The sequence below is a fragment of the Pteropus vampyrus genome, unplaced genomic scaffold (genome assembly GCF_000151845.1).
Source record: "Pteropus vampyrus isolate Shadow unplaced genomic scaffold, Pvam_2.0 Scaffold106, whole genome shotgun sequence".
In the NCBI taxonomy this organism is placed as follows: domain Eukaryota; kingdom Metazoa; phylum Chordata; class Mammalia; order Chiroptera; family Pteropodidae; genus Pteropus; species Pteropus vampyrus.
This window is the reverse complement of record NW_011888887.1, coordinates 6,255,523-6,281,022: the sequence shown is the minus strand read 5'-3', so window position 1 is coordinate 6,281,022 and position 25,500 is coordinate 6,255,523. Positions and strand designations below refer to the sequence as shown.

General features: G+C 39.1%; 1 protein-coding gene across 4 annotated transcripts in view; it reads left to right on the top strand.

Moving 5' to 3' along the window:
- MCC (mutated in colorectal cancers) overlaps positions 1-25,500 on the top strand; it is a 398,889-nt gene that overhangs the window by 114,360 nt on the left and 259,029 nt on the right. Inside the window, exons 1-2 of one of the 4 annotated variants that reach the window (XM_011365179.2) lie at positions 18,234-18,409; positions 18,676-18,899. The exons of 2 other annotated variants lie outside the window; for them this stretch is intronic. In XM_011365179.2, the coding sequence (XP_011363481.1) occupies positions 18,843-18,899 (57 nt within the window). In that variant the 5' untranslated portion in view covers positions 18,234-18,409; positions 18,676-18,842. Of the gene's footprint in view, positions 1-18,233; positions 18,900-25,500 lie in introns of those variants that run through there. One more of the 4 variants, XM_011365178.2, reaches the window with a different exon arrangement.

The window sequence follows — 25,500 nt, the reverse complement described above, 5'->3', positions numbered from 1 at the left end:
ATATATGAGGGAACTATCTTTTTCGAAGCAATAATTTTGTCATGAAACTCTGTTTAATAATAAACAAGTTTCTGGCTCCCAAAATTTTTAAGTGGTATGCTTTCCTAATTCTAAAATAAACATATATTTCTCCAGAAATATAAATATTTGGAACAAGTAGAGGGCTCATAGGTTATCAAGCTTCTTTGCCAGTTAATACTCTGTCCCCCCCAGGGCAGCATTTAATTTAATTTTTTTTTTTTTTTTTTTTGCAGTGACTCTAGTGAATTTTCTTAAATAGTCTTGTCTCTTGTACAATTTTATCATCATTGGAAAATCTGTTTCCTGACAGACTCTGAATTTGCATCTCTTTCTTTTTCAGTGTATTTCTCACTTAAGGTCCCTTACCATCTCTGCTACTGAAATTTAGTTTTTTGAAACAAACAGCTTGTGTGTGTGTGTGTGTGTGTGTGTGTGTGTGTGTGTGTGTGTGTGTGTGTGTTACTACATAGTAAGTTTGAATGTATGCATATAAATGTGAGTTATTCCGGGAAGACAAACTTCATGCACATAAAAATACAGAAAGCCAAGATATTGCTTGTATTTTTGCAGAAGTTTATATACCTTGTTAAACATGCTAATGAGTCAAATTATTGAAGAATAGAAAACAAAATACTTTTGAAATAAGGATGTAGCATTATCTTTTTTTTAGTCTGTTTGACTCATGAACTTGCTTTTTTAGTATTTTATGGTGATGATCTTGGTACTCTGATGGCCACGCTGTCATTCTGTACTTTTTAGAGAAATAAGGAGAACCCTAGGACAAAATTATGCTAAAACATGACTTTGGGACCTCAAGAAGCCACTCTTTGTGTTAGTTTTGCCCAGGAGTAGGCAAGATACTAGGAACTTCTAGCATGTCCTCTCCAAGAAGTTCTGTAAGAGGGAGGGGCCAGTTGTTTAACCAGGAAGCATGGCAAAAGATACTCAGTAGTTCCTAGAGCCAGCATATTTGAAGGCTGTTAAACATCAGTATCTTGTAAGAATTCAGCCTTATGTTTAATTTGAGTTTGGTCTCAGATTTACTATACATGATATTTAATATCATGTATATTCCATCTATGATTCCATCTTGAATCATAGATGGAAGCAGAGATCTAGTTTCCTTCTAGTTGGATTTTGATTGCAGGAGGTGGGGGCGGGTAACATTGGATCCAATCAATTCTCTTCTACTTCTCTTGCTTCAATTCACAAAAATGCTCAGCCAGTGGCGCATGGTTTCCTGAAGTGTGGCCAGCATGCCACAGGTGGTAGGCTCAGTGATTCCAGGTGGTACACCCACATGGGCCACATAGAGTCGTCAAATACGACTGTGTCACAGGACAGAAATAGAATTCCCATTTTAGTTCTCTTTCAGTCCTTCTGTTTACATCAAGAGAAAAGCCTCATTTTGCAAGAAGATCTTTAATACCTCCTAAACTTTTCAAGCCTTCCTTATAAGGAAAAGGCAGGCCCCAGGTTCAGAGCTTTGGGTGGACAAGTGTTCAGCTGGAATTTATTTTTACAGTTGCCTTCTGCTTATGGCAAATGATAATTATTTTCCATTAATAAGAGTATTATAAATTGCTCATTTTGAAGAAATACTTTACAAATCTATGAAATAGAGAAAAATATTAAGTAGAGTGTAATGCTGATGATATGTAGTCCGGCAAAAGTTGTAAAGGTGATACAGAAAAGACAGCCTTGGTAAATACTTACATAGAAAAAGAACGGGGTTTGGAATCAGATGAGTTAGCCTTCAAATTCAGATCTCTGTTTCGGCACTTAATAACTTTGTGACTTTGGGGAAATTATTTCATCTCTGAGCTTTCTTTGTCTTCATTTCAAAATGGCAGTAACGGTGATACCATATATGTAAAGTATGTAGTACAGTGCTTTAAAAAAATAAATGAAAAGTTGGCCCTCTGCATCCCCAAATTCAACCAACCACAGATTGAAAATACTGGGAAAAAAAGTTATGTTGTTGCTGACGTGTACTGTGTAGTTAGGCCTACCACAGTTTTGTCTGTACTAAATACCTACAGAAATTTTTCTTGTCATCATTCCCTAAACAGTACAGTATGACAGCTATTTATATAGTATTTACATTGCGTTAGGTATTATAAGTAATCTAGAGATGATTTAAAATATGCAGGAGGATGTATGTAGATTATATGCAAATACTGCACCATTTTATATACTGGACTTGAGCATTCTCGGATTTTGGTACCCAGAGGGGTAATGGAACCAATTCTGCGTGGTACTAAGGGACAGATATTCTCAAAATGTAGCTCCTCCTAAGCTAACTAAACTCTGCAAGACTTTATCACATAATTTTCTTCACAAATCCATCTCGAGCCATCTCTCTACAGTGTGGTATCAATAATTGGAAATCATCTGACCTCCACCTCATTATAATAGATTGGCTTCCCTTTTGTCCTTCTTATCTGATTTATAAAGCACTTAAGTCTCCCAATGCATCTTTGATATTTAAGCTACATAAAATCTTAAGTCTGTAAGACTATGAATATAAAAGCTGAAATTATATTCTGATCATATTTTTCCTTTTGTTAGTCACAAAATGGCTCTGGAATTTCTGGCCCGTCTGGGTTTTCTGAGGTAGCCAACTTACTAGCATACCTTTCCCCATTCCCATCTTCATTAGCCCATCCACACTGGCATTGTTGAAGACATGTGGATTGCGTTTACAATTTACGTGGCCATATGCTACCATCCCATGTTTAAATTCTATTTGTAGAATGAAGGTTTTACGGAAAACATTTTGCTGCAGAGTTGTGAATGTACTTAGGAAGATCCATGCTGTACATCGTGACGGCTCTTTTCTCATCATCGCCACATGCACTTGCCTCTTTATTTGAAGTGCCTCCTTTAGCATCTGGCCATACACATCCCGTTTTGATATTATTGCTCATGAATACAACTGCTGGTACACCTGTATATATTTGCATGATGGCACATTTGATTAAATAGACATGCCCATTAGAGTGTCATATGCTTAAATAACTCCCCCAGTGTCCATTTTAATATGATACAATAAAATCACTTTTCCAGCAGACTCAGTAATTGCAAGCCAAGCCTCATGTGGACCCGAGAGTCTGTTAATTCCACATATGGCCAATTCTCTGAAGGGAGATGCTTGAATACAGTTTTGTTTTGTTTTTTTAAGTGGTTTAGCTAACAGAAAATTTAATTCATATGCTAAAGTATATCAAGCAGCTGAGTTCCAGCATTCAGTTCATCATTATCTTGAATTGTGGGTTTAATCACGTTCCTTCACTTTATCTAAATGTGTTCAAAACCTAGCATCCTGCTTTAAGGAAAACTCTCACCTTTTATTTCTTTTGGATAGTCCCCAGTTTTATGAAATATGATGAAGACAGCCAGTGAAGTGAATCTAATTTAGGTTAAATACTGAGGAGGAATCAGGGAAACCACATAGGCAGTTTCTTTCATAAAAAAAAAAAAAGCTTTGTCCAAGAAGACATTTTCACCATACTTTTACCTCTGTGGCAGTGTTATTTCCATTTTCCTTTGCTTAAATTAAAAATGAATGTTATTAAAATAAAAACCTGGAGATTGTGTGTGTGTGTGTGTGTGTGTGTGTGCACGTGTGTGTGAAGTCAGTGGGTTAGAATGAGCTGTGTCATTTGACAGATTTTGCATATCTGCCATGGGTGGGAGGGCGGTTTAGTTTACTCTCTTTGACACAAAGCCAGCACAAGTAATGGAGTTTATTTGTTCAGAGCTGGGCATCAGGTGTAATAGAATTATGCACTGTTTATGTGGCCCTGCCTTTTATATTCCTTTAGTTGTTTATTCGTTCATTTTTCAGATGTAAATTAAAAGTGGAGATTGCAGATTAGATGTGCCAGGGCTCATGTGGGCTATGTGAAATGTAGTTTCTATCACTCTTGGAACTTATCGGATCATGACAGAAATATAAATGAGTTCTAGGAGAATATTCAACTCTTCTGAGACTTCATTTCTGTCAAGAATATATAGTTGCCTTTGCTAGCATTAGGCCTATACATTTATTTTTTCTCTGTGTTCTAGTTGTTAATTCACATAGCAATACTACAAAGAATTTTAAGCAATATTCTTGAGGTATCTTTGTAGTTGTTCAATTGTGAATATGACTAATGTTAAGTTGATTCTCCTACTTATTAGCAGAAACATCTCTTGAGAGTCTACTCTGTGTCCATCAGTGTCTGGATACTTTACAAGGAGAAATAATCTAATCACTCCAAACTTCTGCTGTCATTTTTTAAATGGATGCTGTTAAGATTATTTAAATAATTCAAACTTGACTTTTCTAAACTGGCTTTGCGCCACAGAACTTATTATTATGTTGAACTGTTTAACATTAGTGCTATTTACTATTTATGTTCTGTGAAAATGTCAATTTCATAAGGTTTGACCTAATACCTATAAGTTGTTGAGCACCCACTAAATAAATAATTGTATCCAGCATCTAAAGAATATGCTTAATACTTATAAGCATCTCTTAATACTTAGTATATCTTAAGATTAGCTTTTATTTCCCATGTGATACATTCCCCTTTATATCATTGGTGTCAGTAATGGAAGGTGTTTGAAAAGTAATTTCAGATGAAAAGAATTAAACATGATCAGTGTGAACAAAGGTAGGCAGAAACATCATTTTGGATATGCGAGAGAAATAGAGTAGTTTTTTATTCTGGACAAAAGTCTGTGCAAGCTTTCTCATGCGCCATTAGCTTTCAAATAACAGGCTCTGAAGGGCCAACAAAAGGCTGATGGTGCTTTCAAATAGTTGTGTTTCCGATAACTGGGGAAATAAACTATATGTTTTTGTGCCTGGTTGATTCTGGAACATGAAATCCTAAAAAGATCAATGAGTATGAAACAAGCAGAAAGGAAAGAAAAGAAAGGAAAGGAAAGGAGATTGACATTGTCAAGAACATGAAACACGAAATGGATTTCATATTCAAAGAGTGGAGTTGGGGGTGCTAATTCAAATGCTATTAGAAATTCTACAAAAGAGTATGATGATAGTCTAACGGAACCATGTAATTGGGCCTCTCTTTAATAAAGAAGTGTGTTCCTTGATTCTGTCTTCATTTAAGAAATATGATCTCTTTTCTCCAAGGGTGTTATTCAAAGAACCTGACAGTGGGGACTAGCCATAACAATGGAGGGAGGTTCTAAAGCCCTCGATTATACCAAACATTAGTCCTATGGCTCCTAAACTGTGGAAAGGCCTGGTGGTTTCTAGGGATAAGAAAAAGCAGCCTGGGCAGTAGCCGAACAGGGAGTGGACGCTCTTTGGTTTGGGGCATTAGTTTTTTACCAACTGGACCCGAATTGTTCCCATTTTCCAATACAGACACGGCCCTACTAGCCCTGCTTTTTTGGTTTTTGTTTTTTTACTAACTGAGTGGAGCATTATGCAGCTTAGTGTTTAATGCCGCCATCAAGGCCAGAAATGCTGAAGGACTTTAGAGAAGAGAAAGATCAATATCAGGCCAAGACTTCAAGAGTTGCCAAGATTTAGATAAGTAAATGGGAACATTCCAGGCAGGAGAAGGAGCAAGAGGAAAAGACATGTTTTGATATGGGAATAAGCTTATCAATTATAAGGATAGCAAGAAGACCACAGTGATTAAAGAAAGGTTTTCCATTCAAGTAGTAAGAGATTAAATTGATTGGATAAAAAAAAGGCCATCTATTAAAAACCTGCAGTTGACATCATTCTTAATCATGAAAAAATTAATGTTTTCCCCCATAAGATCAAGAACAAGACAAAAATGTCTGCTCATTTTATTTCTATTCAACATTATATTGGAGGTGCTAGCCAGGACAACTAGGTAAGAAAAAGAAATAAAAAGCATCCAGATTCAGAAGGAAGGAGTAAAACTATCTCTATTTGCTGATGACATTATTTGTATATATGAAATACTAAGAAATCCACAAAAATAAAATTATTAGAACTAATAAATGAATTCAGCAAGATTTCAGGGTACAAGATCAACATACAAAAATTAGTTACATTTCTATACACTTCCAATGAACAATCTGAAAATAAAATTAAGAAAACAATTCCATTTACTATAGATTTAAAAGAATAATATATTTTGGAATAAACTTAACAAAAGAAGTATAAGATTTGTACACTGAAAACTATAAAATATCATTGAAACAAATTTAAAAAGACCTAAATAAATTCAAAGACATCTCATGTTCATGGATTGGAAGACAATATCACTAAGATGTCAGTATTCCCCCAATTGTTTTACAGATCTCATTCATTCCTATCAAAAGTCTAGTTGGCTTATTTGCACATTAACAGACTGATCTTAAAATTCACATTGGAATAAAAGATACCCAAAATAGCTGAAACAATCTTAAAAAAGAACAAAGTTGGAGAACTCACACTTTCTGATTTCAAAACTTACTTCAAAATTACAATAATCAAGATGTGGAGTACTGGCATAAGGGTAGACATACAGATAAATAGAACAGAATTGAGAGTCCAGAAATAAACTTGCATTTATGGTCAATTAAATTTTGACAAATGTGTTAAGAAAATTCAATGAGGAAAAGAGTAATCTTTTCAATAAATAGTTCTGGGATAACTGGCTATCCACAGGCAAAAGAATGAAGTTGGACCCTACCTCACACTATATTAAAAAATTAACTTAAAATGGATCACAGACTTAATGTAAGAACTAAAACCATTAAATTATTAGAAGTATAGAAATGAATCTTTGTGACTCTGCATTAAGCAATAGTTTCTTAGATATAACACTAAAAACATAAGCAACCAAAGGGAAAATAGATACATGGGACTTCATCAAAATTAGAAACTTTTGTGCTTCAAAGGGCACTATTAAAAAATTGAAAAGGCAACCCACAGGAGAAAATATTTGTGAATTTATATGTGATAAGGGTTTAACCTCCAGGATATATCAAGAACTCTTATGACTTAATAAAAAGAAAAATAAGCCAATTTTAAAGTGGCTAAAGGATTTAAATAGTTCTTCAAAGAAGAGAAACAGATAACCAATAAGCACATGAAAAGATGCTCAACGTCATTAATCATTAAAATAATGCAGATCTAAACCACAATGAGATACAACTTCATACCCACTAGGATGGCTATATACAGGATTCCCCTGCTATCCCAAAGTAGTGCATTCCTTTGAAACCTTTTGTAAACCTAAATGGCATAAAGCAAGGAAGCAATTAACTTGGGACACTCCTTGCTAACAGATGTACAAAATAAATTGAGATAGAGCACAGATGCTCAAAAACACAGTTCAAAGCAATGACAGCTTGCTGCTGAGATGCTGAGTGTGGTTCCCAGGGAAGGAGCTTGGTGGTGCCAGTCTCGCTGCTCCAGGTATGAGCTGCCTCTGTAACTGCTCACTGTAAAACAAATGCTGAATGCTATTTTTGCTTTTTACCTTTATTGTAACAGCAAAAATCCTCTTTGGATTTCTTTTGGTTAGCAAAAACAGGTACTAATGTAGGTCTTATGTAAAAGTAAAGTGGTATAAAGTGAATTTTTGAAAAGCAGGGGTACCTGTAATCAAAAAGACAGACAATAGGTGTGGGAGAGGATGTAGAGAAATTAAAACCCTCATACATTGCTAGTGGGAATGTGAAATGGTGCAGCCATTTTGGACAACAATTTGGTAGTTCCTCAAAATGTTAAACATAGAATTACCCTATTACCAAACAATTTCATTCCTAAGTATATGCCTAAGAGTATTGAAAACACATGTATATAAAAACTTGCTCACCAATGTTTATAATAGCCAAAAAGTGGAAACAACTCAAATGCCCATTAAATGATGACAGATAAACAAGATGTGGCGTAACCATATAATGGAATATTATTTGGCAATAAAAAGGAATGAAGTACTGATACATACTACGATGTGGAAGAACCTTGAAAATATTATGCTAAGTGGAAGAAGCCAGACACAAAGTTCCACATATTATTATATTTCATATATATGAAGTGCCCATAATAGGCAAATCCATAGAGACATGAAATAGATTTAGTGGTTGGGATGAATGAGGAGTGACTGCTAATGAGCATAGGTTTCTTTTGGGGGTGATGAAAATGTTCTAAACGAGATAGTGATGGTGATTGCATAAGTCTGTGAATATACTAAAAACCACTGAATTATACATGTTAAAAGGTGAATTTTATGACAGCCAGAGAGGAGGGGGTTTGGGGAACTGTAATTAATGTAACGGCTAGGTGGAGAGCCAGAGGAGAGAAAGAGCAATTAGGGAGATCATTTTATAAACTATATAAATGTCTAACCAATGTACTGTATACTGGAAACAAACGAATGAATGAATGAATGAATGAATGAATGAATAAATAAATAAATAAGACGAATTTTAAGGTATGTAAATTATACCCCAATAAAGCTTAAAAAAAATCTTTAAAAAGATTTACTTGTACAATGACATGATGGAAAGCTATATTTTGGGGAAAATAGCTGGGTAGAGTATACAGAATGATTTCTAGCTGAGTAATATCATTAAGTTGTAGTTACCAAAATACAGACACAAGGCCTAGAAGATGCTGCTAGCAGTAAAAGTGGAGAGCAAGTGGAGAAGAAAGGGCTAAATGACTGGTAGAAGAGATGAAGAAGGGAACTGATAATGACTCCAAACTTATTAGACTGGAAACTACAGTTCTATTTATAGAAATTCATAAACTGAAATTAAAGCCAGTTTTTGGTGGAAGTGACAAGTTCAGTTTTAGACATGATTTATGGTGATGGCAAGACCTAACAAAAGGGTCTGATAGTTACATGAAAAAACATTAACTGATTTCACGTTAAACACAAGGAAGGGCCATGGCTAGAGATGTCGTTTAAAGAGGGAATGATTGAGCTCACGTGGCAACTGTGGAAAACATGTGAGGATGGCTGGGAGAGGGAAGTTTACTTACCAATATAGGCAAGAGCCGGCTCCTCATGCCTCCACGTGTCCCATAGCAGCCCATCCGCTGGCACTTGTAGACTCAGAGTCTGGGATGATGGTTTTCCCCAGTTTGTGCCTCAGATCTTCCTTCTCCTGTCAGCTTGGTACAATGCCCGGTGAACTACCTCTTTTATTATTAGGTCTATGAGGCATTATATTATAGTAATTATTTCTCTGCCCATTTGGGGCAGCTGCTGCAACATTTTCTAGCTAAAAGACACTAATGGATAATGCTGTTTTAGCCTCCCAACCAGCTCCAGAAACAAACAGTGGCAGGCATGTGGAATTTATTTAATTAAGCATGTTTTCTAAATTTTCTACATCTATTTTCATGCATCTGCTTAATGTATATTTTTCTTTTGCCTCTCCAGGAGATTGGCCATATCCAAGTACTCTTGGGAGGATTTAAAAGTTTTTTTTAACTTTCTTGGATTTCCAAATCCCTAATCTCCGCTGATTATTTTTCATTTCCACAGATAATTTGATATAGTTTAAAGAAATTTGGAAAACAAATGAGTAAAGAGTTTTGACAGATACTCTGAATATTTAAGACAAGATGACAAAATACTAAGTTTTGAGTTCCAAAATATCAGACCACAAGAAGGGTTTCGAAGCATCACATGATACCTGCATAAGGTAATGAATCTCAACTAGGAATTCCCCACTGATAATGTCAGGGATGCTGATGCCAAAAGACTCAGGTTGTTACAATGACTAGGTTGAGTGTAAAGCAGTCTCTGAATGTGATTAATGAGACAAACAAATACCACAGGGGTGCTTTCTTAATGTTTGAGTTATATTTGCAGTTGGAGAAGGCTGGAGTTTTGTTTATGTGTGAGATTTAATCTAGAATAGTTCTCAAGTATTTCTTTTCTTAGCAAATTTTAAGCACAGACTAATCAAATTAGCTACTGCATTCCATCTATTCCACAGCAGTAAGTCGCTAGGTCTAAAAGCAATGTAGCCAATTTCTTAAACAATAAGGTGAAGACCCAGCATGGTATAACAGACTTCAGTTATCAGTTTAGGGAGGGATCCACTATACTAACAACCCAGAGTCTCTAATCCCAGCCAAGGGACTCCAAGCTAACTTCACTGAAGGGGCACTGTAAAGGGAGAAAAGCTTGGAAGTAGAAGTTAGGACTTTGACTCAAGATCTCACTAGATAGTTCAGCAGTAGTGAGGCTTTGGGCAACATGCTTCTCAAAGGTAATTTTCATGTGCTCTCTTGACTATTTCACTTCCGAGTTACTATTCAGTCCACAATAATCTAGCTTCTATCCATCTCCATCACTTAATGAAATTGCTTCTCTCAAGATCACCAGTAATCTCACAACCAAAGAACACTTCTTTGCTGTCAATCTTTTTGAACTCTCAGCAGCATTCCATATAGGTTGCCACTCTCCTTAAGACACTCATCTCTTAAAATATGTGATGTCACATCTTTAGTTTTTCTCTTCCTCAGAGTATGCTTTTTCTTGATTTTTCTTATTGATTCTTTTCCTCTACTCAACCTGGAAAAATTGGAGCATTTCAATGATAAGTCCTGGAACTGCATCTCTGTTTGTAGTCTCTCTCTATAAATGACCTCATGTGTTCTTCTAGCTTTCAACATCAATTATCGTTACATGCTAATGACTTCCAAATCTATATGTCTAGCCTAACTCTCCCCTGAACCCAAAACTCATTTATCCTACTGCTATTAACATCCTCTTAGATGTCAATAGGAATCTCCAGTTTAATGTGTCAAAAACTGAACCCTTGATCGCTCTCTCAAACCCAGTCCTTCCCCACAATTGTTCAGCCCCAAAACTGGTAGTCATCTGATTCCTCTCTGTCTCATTACCTGCGCCCAATCATTCACCAAGTCCTGGTCAATTTTACATATATATATCTCAAGTTCAACCATTTCTCATCATTCATTGATTTCATTGAGTTTCAAGCCACAGGCATCCTCTTACCTGGACAACTGCAATAGCCTTAAGAGGTTCCCTTGCTTTACTTTTATGGCACCACAACCCATTCTTTACATAAAGACAAAATTATCCTTTTTCGACTTCTTTGTTATGAATATTTTCAAACATATGCAAGTAAAGAGAGTAGCATGACATCTCATATACCTGCCACCCAGCTTATCAAGTCAGTTATCAATCCATGCCAGTCCATTTTTGACATAAATTCCAGACATCATATCATTTCACCCCTAAATATTTCAATATATATATCTATAAAAGTTAAAGATTCCTTTTAAATGTAACCACAAGAGCATTAATACATCTTAAAAATTAATAATTTTAATGTCATCAAACATCCAAAAAGTATATTTCTGAATATCTCATATAAATCATAATTTTTTATAGTCAGTTTGTTTGATTCAAGATCCCAATAAGGACCACATACTGCAATTGGCCGATATGTCTATAGGGTTCCCCTACCATTAATATCTCACTCATTCACTCACTTTTTCCCCTTTATACTTTATTTGTTGAAGAAACCAGATTTCCATATAGAGTTATAGTCTGGATTTTGCTGATTGCATCCCTGTGAGTAATGTAACAGGTTTCCTTCATGTTAAAAACTGCTAAGATGGTTTCATAGATGGTTTTATATTCTTCAATCAGAAGTCATGTGTTTGATTGTATGTCTTTTTGTGATGTTGTGCTTTATTCCTTTTTAAAATGTATTTATTTTAATTAGTTTCAAGTATAGAGTACATTGGTTAGACATCTATACAGTTGATAAAACGATCACCCCAATTGCTCCCTCCCTCCCCTGGCCCTCCACCTAGCCATCATATTAATGCTAACTGCATTCCCTATGTTGTGCTCCCCATCCCCGTGACCATCTATCAACTACTAATTTGTACTTTTTTAACCTTTCATCCCATTCTCCAAGCTCCCCAACACCCTTCCCCTCTGTCCATCACCAAATTGTCCACTATATTTGTGAGTTTGGTTTTGATTAGTTTGTTCTTTTTGTTCCTTAGATTCTGCATATAAGTGAAATCATATGGTGTTTATCTTTCTCTGTCTGACTTATTTCACTCAGCACAATAACCTCTAGATCCATTCATGTTATTGCAAATGATAGGATTTCATTTTTTTGGCTGAGTAATATTCCATTGTATATGTATGAACCATAACTTCTTTATCCAATCGTCTTTTGATGGGAATTTAGGTTGCTTCCATATCTTGGCTATTGTAAATTGTGCTGCCATGAATATCGGGGTGCATAGATCTTTATGAATTATTGTTTTGGGTTTTTTTGGATAAATACCCGGAAGCATTGTGCTTTATTCTTAAATTTATTAATTCATTAGAGGTTTCAAAATATGGATATTATAATTCTATCAATTCATCTTCATTTATTCACAGGAATACTTTTATAAAAGAGGAAATTTATATTGTCTATTTTTTAGGTTACCTAGTTGTAAATTTTGTACAGGAATAAATTTACCTTTTAAAAAAAAAACACGAATTGGATCATGTCTCTGCCTTGTTTAAAGTCTTCTTGTGGCATCTCCATGCACACAGAATGAAATCTATGGCCTACACATACCGTACGCATACCATGGTCTGGTTCGTCCATCATCTTTTTCATCATACTACCTTTAAATTTAAATTCAAACTAAATATAAAACTTGAAGTTTATTGAAATTTATTGAAAAGGTCAAGCCCTTTCCTGCCCCCAAGATTTTTGTACCTGCTCTACTCTCCACCTGGCCATCTTCCCCTACTTTCTGCCTAGTAGGCTTCTTCTTGACCTTCATGCTGAAATATCTCTCATCAAGGCCTTCTCTGACTACTTCATTTAAGGGGCCTGCTCTCCGTCATCATAGCTCCTGTTTAATTCCTTTATAACGCCCATCACAAACTGTAACTATCTTTTTTGTTTATTAATCATTTTCCACCAAGCAGGCTAGCATGAAAACAAGCATTTTTTTTTTCTGCCTCATATACCACTGAATCCCAAGGCATAGCACAATGTCTGCACTCAAGGGATTCTTTTCTTTTTTTGAATGAATGCCACAAACCTGCTAATCCTGCATATCCTCACCTATATAAGTGGGATGCAGGGATGAGCTCAGTGATCATAGAGTTTCTTCTAGGTTTTCAATATTGTTCTCTGAGGACACAGAGACCAAGACAAGAATGATCCAGGGCAATGCTTCCTGAATTTTTTTGTGTTGTGGCACCTGGAGGAAAAGATGTCTGTGATGGTGCAGGCCATTGAGGCTTCCTGCAGGCCCCCAGCTTGGGACTCTCGTCTGGTCCACAGCCTGAAAGGAGAGGTGGTTCAGTGATTGAACAGAGGGCCACAGGAGTTGGGATGGGAAGGGCATTTCTATACTCAGGAGAGTGAGAGAGTGGGGTGAGCTATAGATTTAGAGCAGGAAATCCTTAAGTGTATACTTTGAGGGCTCCCTGATTTTTATAACCCTCAAGGACTGAGAGGTCTAGGGCTTCCTGCCATCTCCTCATTTTGAAATACTCCTTTCCCTTGAAAAGTCACTTTCTTCTTCAGGAAATCCCACCAATTTAGCATTATTTCAAAGCTTTATTTTTTTACAATGTAAATGCTTTGGGCTTGGTTGAGAAGGTTATGTGTATTTTTCACCTTTGTGTGAATTAGCTTAACAAGACTGATTTCTTCCTAAAATCTGAGGTTGCGTAAAATCAAGGTTGTGTTTAGCTTAAAAGGGTCAAGGAGAGAAGGCAGCAGTTTTGGAGTTTGAGTCCTTGTGTGGGCTGGAGGAGGACAGGATTAACAGCACAATGGACTGCTGTGGCAGGCAAGGGTGGCTTGGACATCACAGGGGTATAGAGAGGGCTTAGTTCAGCCAGTCCCAAAGATTCAGTCAAGGTCCTTAGTACTGGAAGTCCAAGACTTTTACCCAAGATTGCTTCAATTAATGTGATATTTATTGCCAATAGAGGGTAAAAACCCAGAATAGAATCCTTGCTGTGTAGAAATTCACTGAGGTCAGAAGTCATACATACAAGGGCCAGATTGCCCCAACAGCAGAAAGGCGATGTGTACTCAGTGTGCATTTGGTGCATAGACCCATCCACTCATGCAAACAGCAATTTCTGCTTTCCCAGAAACTCTCCCAGGACTACTGCTGCTTCCTCTTCTTCTCCCAGAGACCAAATGAGAAGAGATTAGCCTCTAAGGAAGACAAGGCCCAGGAAGGAGGGGAATCCAGGCCCCAGAGTTTTGCCCCGTCAGAAAACAGCTTTTCCGCTTTCTCTCAGACCTGCTCCCTGATCTTGATGAAGTCCCTTGCCACCTCTTGCTCACATGTTTCAATAGGAACCTACTCTCTGCTGAAGCAGAACTTGGAGAAGCTCTTCTAGAGGGATCATGTTGAGGCAGCCACAGCATGAAAGGGTTTGTAGGCATGCATAGTTATATACTTAGTAAACTAGAGTGAGCACTAATCTTGAGAATTTTTTCTCATTGTAAATGCACTTGGGGCTTTATTTCCCCTTTGTTGTGCTGAGATGACACATTGAGGAGCTTCTTGCATTTTAGGATATTGACCCAGGTGCATTCTTATCTACAGCAATATCTTAGCTTTCTTGATAGTTGAGATTCCCAGCCTAATTCCTGACCAGACTAAGAGGTGAAAGAAGTCACAAAACATTTAAGTTATAACAACAACAAAAACTCCTTCATTTATAGAATCTTAGATTAGAAGAAAACTAATTTGGACTTCTCTCATTGCATGAAGCTATACTTTACATACCACTGGTTTTCGATGTGTCTCCATGGCCTTTACCCTATGCTTGAACAATTTCAGGAGTGGGGATCACAGCTATATTCTCTTTGCATTGACGATTTTGTGGTCTTCCTTTCCTTAACATTTGATTATGTTATTATTAGACTCTATTACCCTTCCACAATCACACAGAGGACATTGGATGACTCTTCAAATATGTGCTATTAGTTATTGTGATGTGTGAAGTATTCTCTTTACTAGTCTGTAAATTCTCTAGCTCTTCTAACTATTCCTGGTCTCCTAGGAAGGTGCATCAGTATCTTCCTCCTCTCCAAGCCTACTCTTAAACTCATCTTATGGTTTTTGTCCTTGGCCCTTTTTTCCCCTTCCCTTTTTAGGAATTTTACTCCATCTCCCTTCTCTTGGTGTAGCTTCAAGATTTCCCTTATCCCCAGACTACAAATATGCCTATTTTACTCTGTAGTCAACATTTCTTACCTTCTTAATAAACTACCCTATCTCCTGATTTTCTGTTACAATCAAATTGATGGAAAAAGTAGTGCAGAGTTACTGCCCCAGTTCCTTCTACTTCCTTGTCTAATCTGTATTCTGTCTCCTTAGCTTTGTAGAAATTTACTTGAAAGACATTAATATCTTCGAAATGCTCTTTTATGAGTCTTCAGGCTTCTCCCCATTCTGTAGCATATAATATTGATGCTGCCCCTTCTGTCTTGACAACATCTTTCCTGGACTCAGAGTTCTCCTGGTTATCTTCCTGTTTCTCTAACTGGCCCTCCCCATCATTTCCTTTATATTCTCTTGTCTTCATGAAAAAGACCTTCCTTAAGATAATATCCTCAGACTACTCTTTCCTCTGTTCTCTCTTCCTTGGCAAACTTACCTGATTTCAGTTTCATTTATTATTCTAATAGGGGTAACCCTGAACCTCTATTTCCATCTCGACCCTGTCTTATCACTATAGCTCATTTCAAGCTTCCTGCTGAACATCTCCACTTGAATATCCAGATGTCACCCCATACTTATGATATCCTAAATGTAGTTTCCTCCTTAATCTATTTCTTCTCTGGACTCCCCATTTTTATTGCAGACACTGCCCAAAAACCCGTTCAGCCAAGTTCTATATCAACAAGTCATTTTTAAGTTTTTCTCTTTCCACCAGTTTCTGTCTACTCTCTTTCTATAAAATCTCTCACATCTACTCCCTCCTGTCCATTTCCATTGCCCCGACTCAATTCAGGCCCTTTTATCTTCTTACTGGACTGATGGGGTAGTCCAGTTGGCAAGTTCATTTCCCACTTTCAACTTACCATACTTACTGCTGGCAGACTGTAGTGGATGGAGTTGCATCATATGTGGGGGTCAAGTATTAAAGTCATTATTTAAAAAGAAAATCCCATCTTGTCAACATTACTCTTAAAAATGCCTTATATTGTTCATAAAGTAGAATCTTCAGAAATAATACTTCTTAATAAGTTTAATGCTGCCAATTTTTCCTCTACTTTTGGGACAGACCACTTTTCTTTTGGTTGAACACCACATGAAGTCATCTGCTTGGTTTTAGGGGCCATCTAGTATGAAAAATACACTTCTTTAAATATCTTCACTAGTTTCTTTTAAAATATGTTTCTTTAAACACTCAACCCTAGTCTATTTGAATTCGTGTTAGTTACCCATGAGTGTGATAACAAATCTACTAGACTATCTAAAAGCACATCTCTGATCCTATTATTTCTGTGCTCAAATAACCTTTAGTGGCTCTCCATAGCCTGTTAGATATCCCATTTCTTTAGCCTGGCAATCAAAACTGTCTACAGTCTGGCTTCAATTCACTTATCTTATCCAGGTTCCATTTCAGAACAGAACACCTGCCATTCCCCACCTGTACCTTGCACATGCCAGTCTCCATCCACACTTTCTCTCATAGTGGTCCCACTGCCTGGGATACCTTCTCCTTGCTCCCCATATCTGCTGAGCTCGGCCATTCTTCAAAGATCAATGTACATGCTACCTCTCTTGAGATTCCTTCAGAGTCTTCTCTTCCACATTGCCCAACCATAACCCTATTTCCTCCTCTGAACTACAATAGACCTTCATTTGTACTGCTTTTATGGCAAATATCATTTTCTATCTAGAATTGTTATTTCTATTTATGTTTTATGACACTACAAACACCTTATGGACAGAGTTAGTGCTTGAGTCTTCTTTATATTTTATTCTTTCGCCACCATCTCCATTTTCAAGCACATAGTCAGTTCTCAACAAGTTTTAATGAAAAAATAAGTAAAATAATGTGGCTTTCTCACCCTTCCCCATGAAGAACAGTTTGTCCCCATATGCTATCTCGTTCGGCAGTGCTCCAGAAGGTAGGACCCAAAGCTCCAAAAAGCAGCCAGTAGTGCCACCATCAGGCAGTGAATGAACTCAACAGGAAGGAAGATGAGTAAGAAAGTATATGCAAATAGTCAAGCCCTTTGCTCCTTCTTCAAGAGCAAAATAAACATTCTATTTGATTTAAAAAAAAAAAAAGACCTTGGAAATTAACAATACAATGGTTTTTTTGTAGAAGTCTTCAGGAAATGCCAAGGTCTGTTATTGGGGGTGGAGACACTTTGTTCCCATTGTCTAGAGAGAGGCTGATGAGGCCTCCTAAACAATTCTGCAGACCTACTGTTTTAAAGGATCAGAACATTTTTAGTGCATGTCAAATTCAGTGAGACTTTAACCTTTATGAAGAGAAAATCCTAGGCTGCCTCCCCCCTTGTTTTTTTAACTCTCATGTTTGGGTTGAAGGGGGGCTCTGATTCCAGGAGTCCACTAGATATAACGGTCCCTTAAATTTTTTGTGATTCATACTCCAAGCCCCAGAAATACAAATCTAGCTCTGCTCAGATGAGCAGTAAGATTTTAAAGGAAGGTTTGGGGGTTGGAGTTGAAGAGGATGGGAAATGTAACATTTTTAAGGACTGTCTGAGGGTTGGGGACGATCGGAAATTCGAGCCTGTCTTACATCTTTCAAGGGATGGGGCATCTTAATCTTTATTATGAACATACAGAAAGTGTAATCCGATCTGCCCCCCAGCGACAGAGAGGGAGTTTGACAATGAATTTACACCCTCGGCGTTGACTTTAGACTGATCAGAGAAAATGACCGCCCCGCACTCTTGTAAAATTTTAATGTACTACGAGAAGTGCACAGCTCTGCCTGATGTATTCAGATTTGTCTTGACTTTACTGAATCATGGAAAGTGGCTTCCAGAAGGCAAGATTGGGCGGTTCTGCACAATTACTCAGGTGGCTTTTCCTGTTTCTCTTCTTTCTCATGGGCTTGGGTCCTGCGATTACTATCGCAGAGTTAAAAGGATGCCTGCTCTCCCCACACGGTCTCCTCTGCTCGGCTTCCTGCGGTTTGGGTTTTTTTTTTTTTTTTTTTTTTTGCTTTTCTCTTTCTGGCCCCGCCTCCTCCGCGCACCCTGTAGCCAGCAGCTAGACAGCTGTGTTCAATCAGAAACCACTTACAACTCCAGACGATTCAAAAGGGAAACTTCGGCGTGAAGTGCAGCGGGGCTCGAGCTCTCTCTAGCTTTCCTTCCTTCCCCGGCACCCGCGGAGCGGACCTTCCTCGCCCAGCCGCCCGCCCGGGTTTGTTCGGGAGCTCGCCTAATCCCTCTAGAGTGCCAGATCCTTCTGGGAGGTGCCCTCCAGCCTGGTCATGGGGGGCGGCGAGGCATCGTAGGAGTGGCTAGGTGGCGCCGAGGGTGGCACTGCCCCGGGACCCGGCGGTGGGCGCGCGCGGGCGGCTCCCCGCGCTGGCTCGGCCGCTGCAGCAGCTGCGAGCGCGCCACGCCACCCAGCCTCCTGCAGCAATGGCTCGTCCGTGAAACGCGAGCCGGCTCTGTTCCTTTTAGGTGTGCTTGCATCCTTCGTTTGGGCTTCACCACTGTCCTGGGTGAAAATGGCTGTCTAGACTAAAATGTGCCCGGAGGGACCAAGCCGTGGATATCGAGCCCGTTAAGCCCAACTCACAAGCTCCGAGACCTGGAGGAGGAGGAGCTCGCCTCTGAAAAGTGCAGTCATGAATTCTGGAGTTGCCATGAAATATGGAAACGAGTCCTCGGCGGAGCTGAGTGAGGTAAGAAACAGCTGAGGTCGGGAGCTCTGGTTTCGTAGGCATTTGCTTTTCGACAAACCCCCTCCCCCAGTCTTCCCCAGCCCTGCACCCCACCCGCCTCATGCTCCCACTCTGGAGGCAGCGCAATTAAAGATTAATAGATTTTCTGGATCTTGTTTTAACTTGCAGTGCTACTCAGGAAATGACCTGAACTGGCTTGATATTCTTCAGTCTAAAACGAATGGCTTAAAAAAAGAAACACGCTCTCACCACGCCGCCAAGGCTTTTTACTCTCCGCGGCCTGTGTCCCCTGTCCCTTCCCACCCCCTTTCCCCAATTTATGTGCAACATTCCTTTCCGTATTCGCAAAATACACAGGGGTCCCAGCTGAGCTTAAACCGACAGTAACTAATTTGATAGGGCTGGGGAGCTCATTGGAATTAAATCTACCACTTGGCTCCCACGTGTGAGGCGTTTGGTTAAATTCAGGGAAGGTGGTCTCTGCCCTGGCGATGAATGACCAGAGCTGGGGAAAAGAGTAGGAAGCACATCAAAGCCGCTTGGAACTTTATTTCCTGCCCGGGACTGGACTCCTGAGTCTTTGAGGCAAGCACATTTGCAATTCCTGGCTCTTTCTGTTAAGATATACACTTGAGTGTTTGAGACTAGCTTTGAAATTAAAGCTACATCAAACGGTATGCAAATATGTGAACGGTAAAATGCTCGAAGCCACCTTTTTTGATAACTTTAGGGATGCCTCCGGCACACACCCTCCCTTCCTGCCCCCCCCCCCCCACCACCACCCGGCTTTGAATACCTGAAAAGTAGTGATGGGAAACCTCCAGAACTATATGCTCGGAGGAAAGGAGAAAGTCTGTGATTGGTGTCTACAGCAAGAGGTTTCATGGCTGTGGGGTTTCCTCTTAGCATCATCGCTGAGCTATTTCTGGGGTGCAAAGTAGAATTGTCTGTGCTTCTTGAGTATGGCTGAAGAGTGGAAAGGGGAGGAAAAGGAGACCAGTGTAAAAACAGCAGGAAGGCAGATAGAGGTGATGTAAGATTACTAACCATGAAGTGAAAATGAAAGGATAGAGCCCTCACTGGGGGGAGAAGGGGCTGAGCTTGGGGAAGAGAGGGGGCTGAGGGTGGGAAACCCAAGTAGGGCTGCAGCTGGTATCCAGCAGTGAATGCAGTTGCCCCCTGCTTGGTGCTCTTAAGGGTCTTGCTGCTGTGCTGTCCTTACTTTGGTTTGGAATTGCATTTAAAGTGTTGGCGGAATGAGGTAGAGGCATTTTTCTAACTTCGTCCTTCCCCCTGTGATGTAGAAGTCTGGGCAATGCTGAGAGTGAGGGCTTACTTTTAAAATAGGAGGTGGGGAAAGAGGCAGAAGACTTAAGTGATTTTTGCCAATTTTATGTATCTAGAGAGGTTTCAGATCTAAAATAGAACCCAGGACCTTGCTCTGTTACTAACACTGTTTGAGGAGAAGCCTTCTACTTAACGTCTGAGGTCATTTAAAAATCAAAAACTAAAGGCATACATCTGCAGAGAGTCTTGGCCAGGCCCTTCACATTGTTTATTTCTTTGTGGCAGCTTTCACCTGAAATGTGCTGTTCCATTACCTTTGTTTAAAAATGAATCACAGATTTAGGACCAAGGTGGCTAGAATACTGAATAGAGAGAGGAGGTCTGAGTTGACTTTAATTGTTTTGGCCCAGTCAGTGACTGCATTAGATGAACTGAGTATCTATGAAACTCAGATTAGAAGTAAAACTCTCCATTCTGTGCCTAGTTGTATCCACTACTTAACTTGTGGCCAAATGAAAGAGCTTAGGGTGCTTCATGGCTCCTGCATTAGTTGGAGCAATAATATTTCAGCATTTGTCTCCAAGGAATTAAACAAGTTTCTGCCCCATATCCTTAACCAAAGTTTTCTTTTCCTCAGTGTCTGGTCATTCATTTCTTATCTTCTTTCAAGCATTCTTTTTTAGGCTCAGTGATTTAGTTACCTGTCCATGCCCCCAATGCTAGTTTCCCTGCAGATTGAGTAGTTGCAGTAGACTATAAGGGTAGTTTTGTTGTTTTTGCTTTTGTACATATTTTAAATTAGAATATGTGTAAAGAGTATTTGTAAGGCAAGGGGATATGTGTAGTTCATACCTCGTAGACCTTAATCTTAATCTTAGTTCAGTTTATAATGAGCAATAGATATAGCATTTTCTGTAATATCTATAGATCAGTATTCATATGGACCCATAGATCTGAATAAAATTCATTTGTATTTCTCACATTAGGAGAGCTTCTTCTCTTTGCTGTAATTTTTCTCTTAAACGCTGGTTTTGCTTTGACGTCTTGTGAGCAACTTTGCCATCTTTTAATGATCGATTCCTCCCCCTTACCTGGAAGCAGAGCTAATATAAACCCTGGGGGGTGGGGGCGGTGGGGGGCGGCTTCCTTTAGTGCCCTATCTGTCATTGCCCAGGAGCCTTAACGCAGTCTGGAGGTCGCCGTGGGGTCAGATTCAGCCTGATGTTCACAGGCATTTCAGGGGCAGGAAAAACTCTGAAAGGGCCCACTATTACCCTGAGTATTACAAACAAGAGGCCTCTCGTTGGTGTTGACTTGTGAGCTTACCCCCTTTGACAGGGGTCCTCCAGCCACAGGAGTCACCAGCTCTGACAGTAATGTTGACACTGACTTAAGAACATCTCAAATAGGGGGGAGTGACATGAACCCATTTCTAGTTGTAATCTGCTGGTCTCATTCGAGAGACTAGCAAGCTTTGGTCAAAGATCGAAGTGTTGGCCTCTGCTGTGCTCCAAGAAGGCTTGATCACAAAAGAGGCAGGAGGGTTTGGGTGTGAGAAGACTGAGAGCTGGGCGTTGGGCGTAAGGTGTTTTGTATGTATGAGAACTTTAAAATGAAAAAAAAAAACCCAGGAAATTCATGACTGTTTTTTTTTTCTTTAGCTTGAACAATAGCTTTTTAAGATCCTGTGAGATGATTACAGGAGATAGTAAAATTGCCTCTACCTATGGACGTTCAATACGTTTTTATGTATGACCACAAATGGCTATGTCAAGTCTGAACACTTTAACCAAGGCAAACTCATGCTTAGCATTAACAACAAACTTGGGAAGCGTGAATTGGCTATTTTTTTCTTGGCTATTAGCTGTCCCTATCAAAGACTCAAAGGATATTTTTCTTTTTCTAATGTGAGGTTAAAGAAGGACTTCAACATCAGCCAAATCAAAAGTACTTAGAAAATTAAATGATTGACTTTCAGTCTTCACCACAGTCAAGAAGCTGAGTGTACACACTCTCAGCAGCATTAAATTTTCCCAAACCTTGTCAGGCGAAGGCTTTTAAATCTTCCTCATCTCTGTGGATTTTCGGTCAGCAGTTCTGTTTGTCTTGGTAAAACCTGCGGGACAAGTATGTAGTCTACCTTTGTTTCACTATCACATCTCTTAGTTCCTAGAGTAATTCTAGGAACTAGAGACTTTGGGAGGAAGATGTCTTAAGGTGCAGCAATACAAGAGTATGATTTGAATTTATTCATCTTTACGGAATAGCTGTCTACTGGATCTGCTCGTGTGATAGACAACTACCTATTTATGTAGTAAAATAAAAATTTATCTTTCAGAGTTTGTTCTTTCCTGGCAATCATGAAAACCTCTGGGAATGAAAAAAATATCCTAACTCAAAGAATAATTTTTCCAAAGCAATTAACTTATATTCTTTGCCTTTTAAACATTAAACAATGAATAGGTAAAGTTCTCCTGTCACTATTTACTTTGCAACCTTAGTTGTCTCAGAAATCATATTTCCCTCTTATCTCTTTATTCAAAGCCTCTTTCATAAGATCATTCGCTTCCTGAATGTAGGCTATAGAGGCAACTTCCTACTTTCACCATTTACTTGTTGGTAGCTCCTGAAACCCCATATCTTCAATGATACTCTAAGAAGTAGATTTGTATGGGGGAAAATCGCTGTCTACATAGATTATCTTGCATGGCCATCTCACAGATGTACTTACTCTTCTTCATCGAGTTACAAAATGTGAGTTAGAAGGGCCTATGAGAACACCTGATATTCCCATGCCTTTTTATACCTCTTTATTATCCTCTGTCTACAGAATCCCACCTCATTGTAATAAGTTGTTTAATGTCTGTCTTAGCAAAATTAAGCACCAGAGGGCAGTGTCAAGACCCGTCACAGAGTATGGCACATAGTAGGTATTCTCCAAATGTTTGATGAATGAACACCTTGCCTCTTTTCTCCTTTTCCCTTTTTTGTAAATATGGAATTTCAAAAACTGGTTTAAGTGCTTGGTCTAAGGCTTCTTTGGCCATGTAACAGACTGCCCCAAAATTTAGAGGCTTAAAATGACAATCTTATTTGCTCATGATTTTGCAGTTCAGATAGAGCTCAGGAGGAAAGACATGTCTATGACTGGAGCTAGAAGAGCCACTTTCAAAATGGCTTAATCACATGGCTGGTAAACCAGTGCTGGCTGTGGACTGGGAGATCACCTCAGTTCTAATCTACATGGACCTGCCCATGGGGCTACTTGGGTTTCCTGTCCTAATGGCAGCTGGGTTCCAAGAAGGAAGAGGTGGACCCCAGCAGTTCTTTTAAAATGTAGGACAGAAACTGGCTCCGTGTCACTTCTATGTGTCCTATTGGTCAGAACAGCCCAGATTCAAAGGGGTGAAGAAATAGCTCCCACTTCTTCAAGGAGAATGTGACAAAGAATTTGCAACTATTTTAATCTACTGCAGAGGCCACAAAACGACAGAGCCTTGTCTAAAACCCTGGTCTCTTAATTCCCAATAGTTCCTGTTGTTTTGCCTTTTAGCTGTTAATTTAGTGGTTTATAATAGCTGACAGTTTCTAAGCATTTCCCAGGTATTGACATGCTTCTTTGTCAAACTTTGTAAGATACGTTCTATTCGGCCCATGTTACGAGCACAGAAATTGAAGCATAAGGAGGTGAGAAAACTTACCAAGATCATACAGAGTCGAGAGTCAAGCCCAGGTCATCTTTTCTCCCAAGTCCACCATTTGTACAGCGCTTTCCTTTCATTTGTTTCTGTTTCTGCTCTCAGCTTTTGATCATGTGTTCCTAGGACAGAGTATTCTGTTTAATAAGTCTGTTTGACTTGATCTATGTTGTAATCTCTGTGCAATACCCAGATAAATGTTTTTGATAAAAATGAAATGGATATGATTAAAAGGATATGGTAGCTGCCATCACTTTCAAGTGGCTGAGGAATTCTAGGCATTCCAGAGCCCTAAGAGCAGATTTGTCAATAAGGAATAGGGTGATCCTCACCCAGGAGGGCTTTCTCTTTTGTTGCTCTTTATTGCGAAGGAGTTAGGGGCACCACGACCTCCATCTCACTGCCTGTGCACTCAGAGGCATCTGAGGGATTAGTGCTACAATATTTGAGGTCCTGGAAGGAGAATAAGGCTTCTTTTTTCACAAGAATTAGGGTTCTCCCACTGCTGCAGGTAGGTTCTAGGCTTCTACTACAGTTGGCTCCATCATTATGGGGCTGCAGAGTGCTGAGGCTGGTGAAGAAAGCTAGGGAACCCCGTGAAGTTAGCGGGCAGGGCTGCATGGCAAGGCAGCAGCTGGAGGCCGGGTCCTGAAGAAAGAAGCACATGTGGATTGTGGCAATGAGGCCGAGCATCAGACCCAGCCAGCAAAGAGAAGCAGATCAGTGTGGCTGGAACCAGGTGGTAGTCAAAGACACAGGAAAAGGAGAAATGTGATATGAGAGGAGGACATTAGGCAAAGACCAGACAAGTGATCAGGAACTGAGATGGCCACAGATCTGAAAGCAGAGAACCTTGATTCCGAGGAAGTGCTTTGTCCAATTGAGAAGTTTTAAAAAACAATCCCAAGACTCTTTCATATTAAAGTAGTGCTTATGGGACTGTGGCTACCAGATTTGAGGTGCCAGAACTTTGAGTGGGGGCACCTGTCTAGAGTAGGGAAGATGTTGATAAACTCTAAGGTGCTGTTTTAATAGCTGCCCGAAGCTTATTTAGCTAATGCAAGTCATGTGGGCAGCTTCCTCTGAAGTGAGACTAACTAGAAAACCTGCATTTGTAGCACAATTAAGTTGCTGAGGAAAACTTTCAAATTTAGTTTTTTATCAGAGGAATCAAATTTCAGAAAACCAAGATTACATTTTAAGTAATCACTAGATTCTGGGAAAGAGGTTTGTGTTGGCAAGATTACAGAATCAGAAGCCAAAAAAGACTTAGAAAACTAATAGATAATAGTTAGAACATGGATTTAAAAAAAAAAAAAATAGGATGTCATGGCAGAGAGAAATCATGTGCAATTATTTCTTGAACTCCTTTCCCCAGCCACATCCAAATTCCTAGCAGTGGTTATCTTTCACTCTTGAAAGAAACAAGGGGAGGATAACCTGGATTACACAGATAGTTCAATTTATAGAGTAAATATTTACTGGGAGCATAGAGCTATCCCCTGTTTCTAGCAAATTCTCTTCTCTTGCCCACAAAAACAGCAAGATTATACATAGGGGAAAGAGGACACCTTTTGGAAGGTTTACATTAGCATAAGGAGTGACTGAGGTTATAA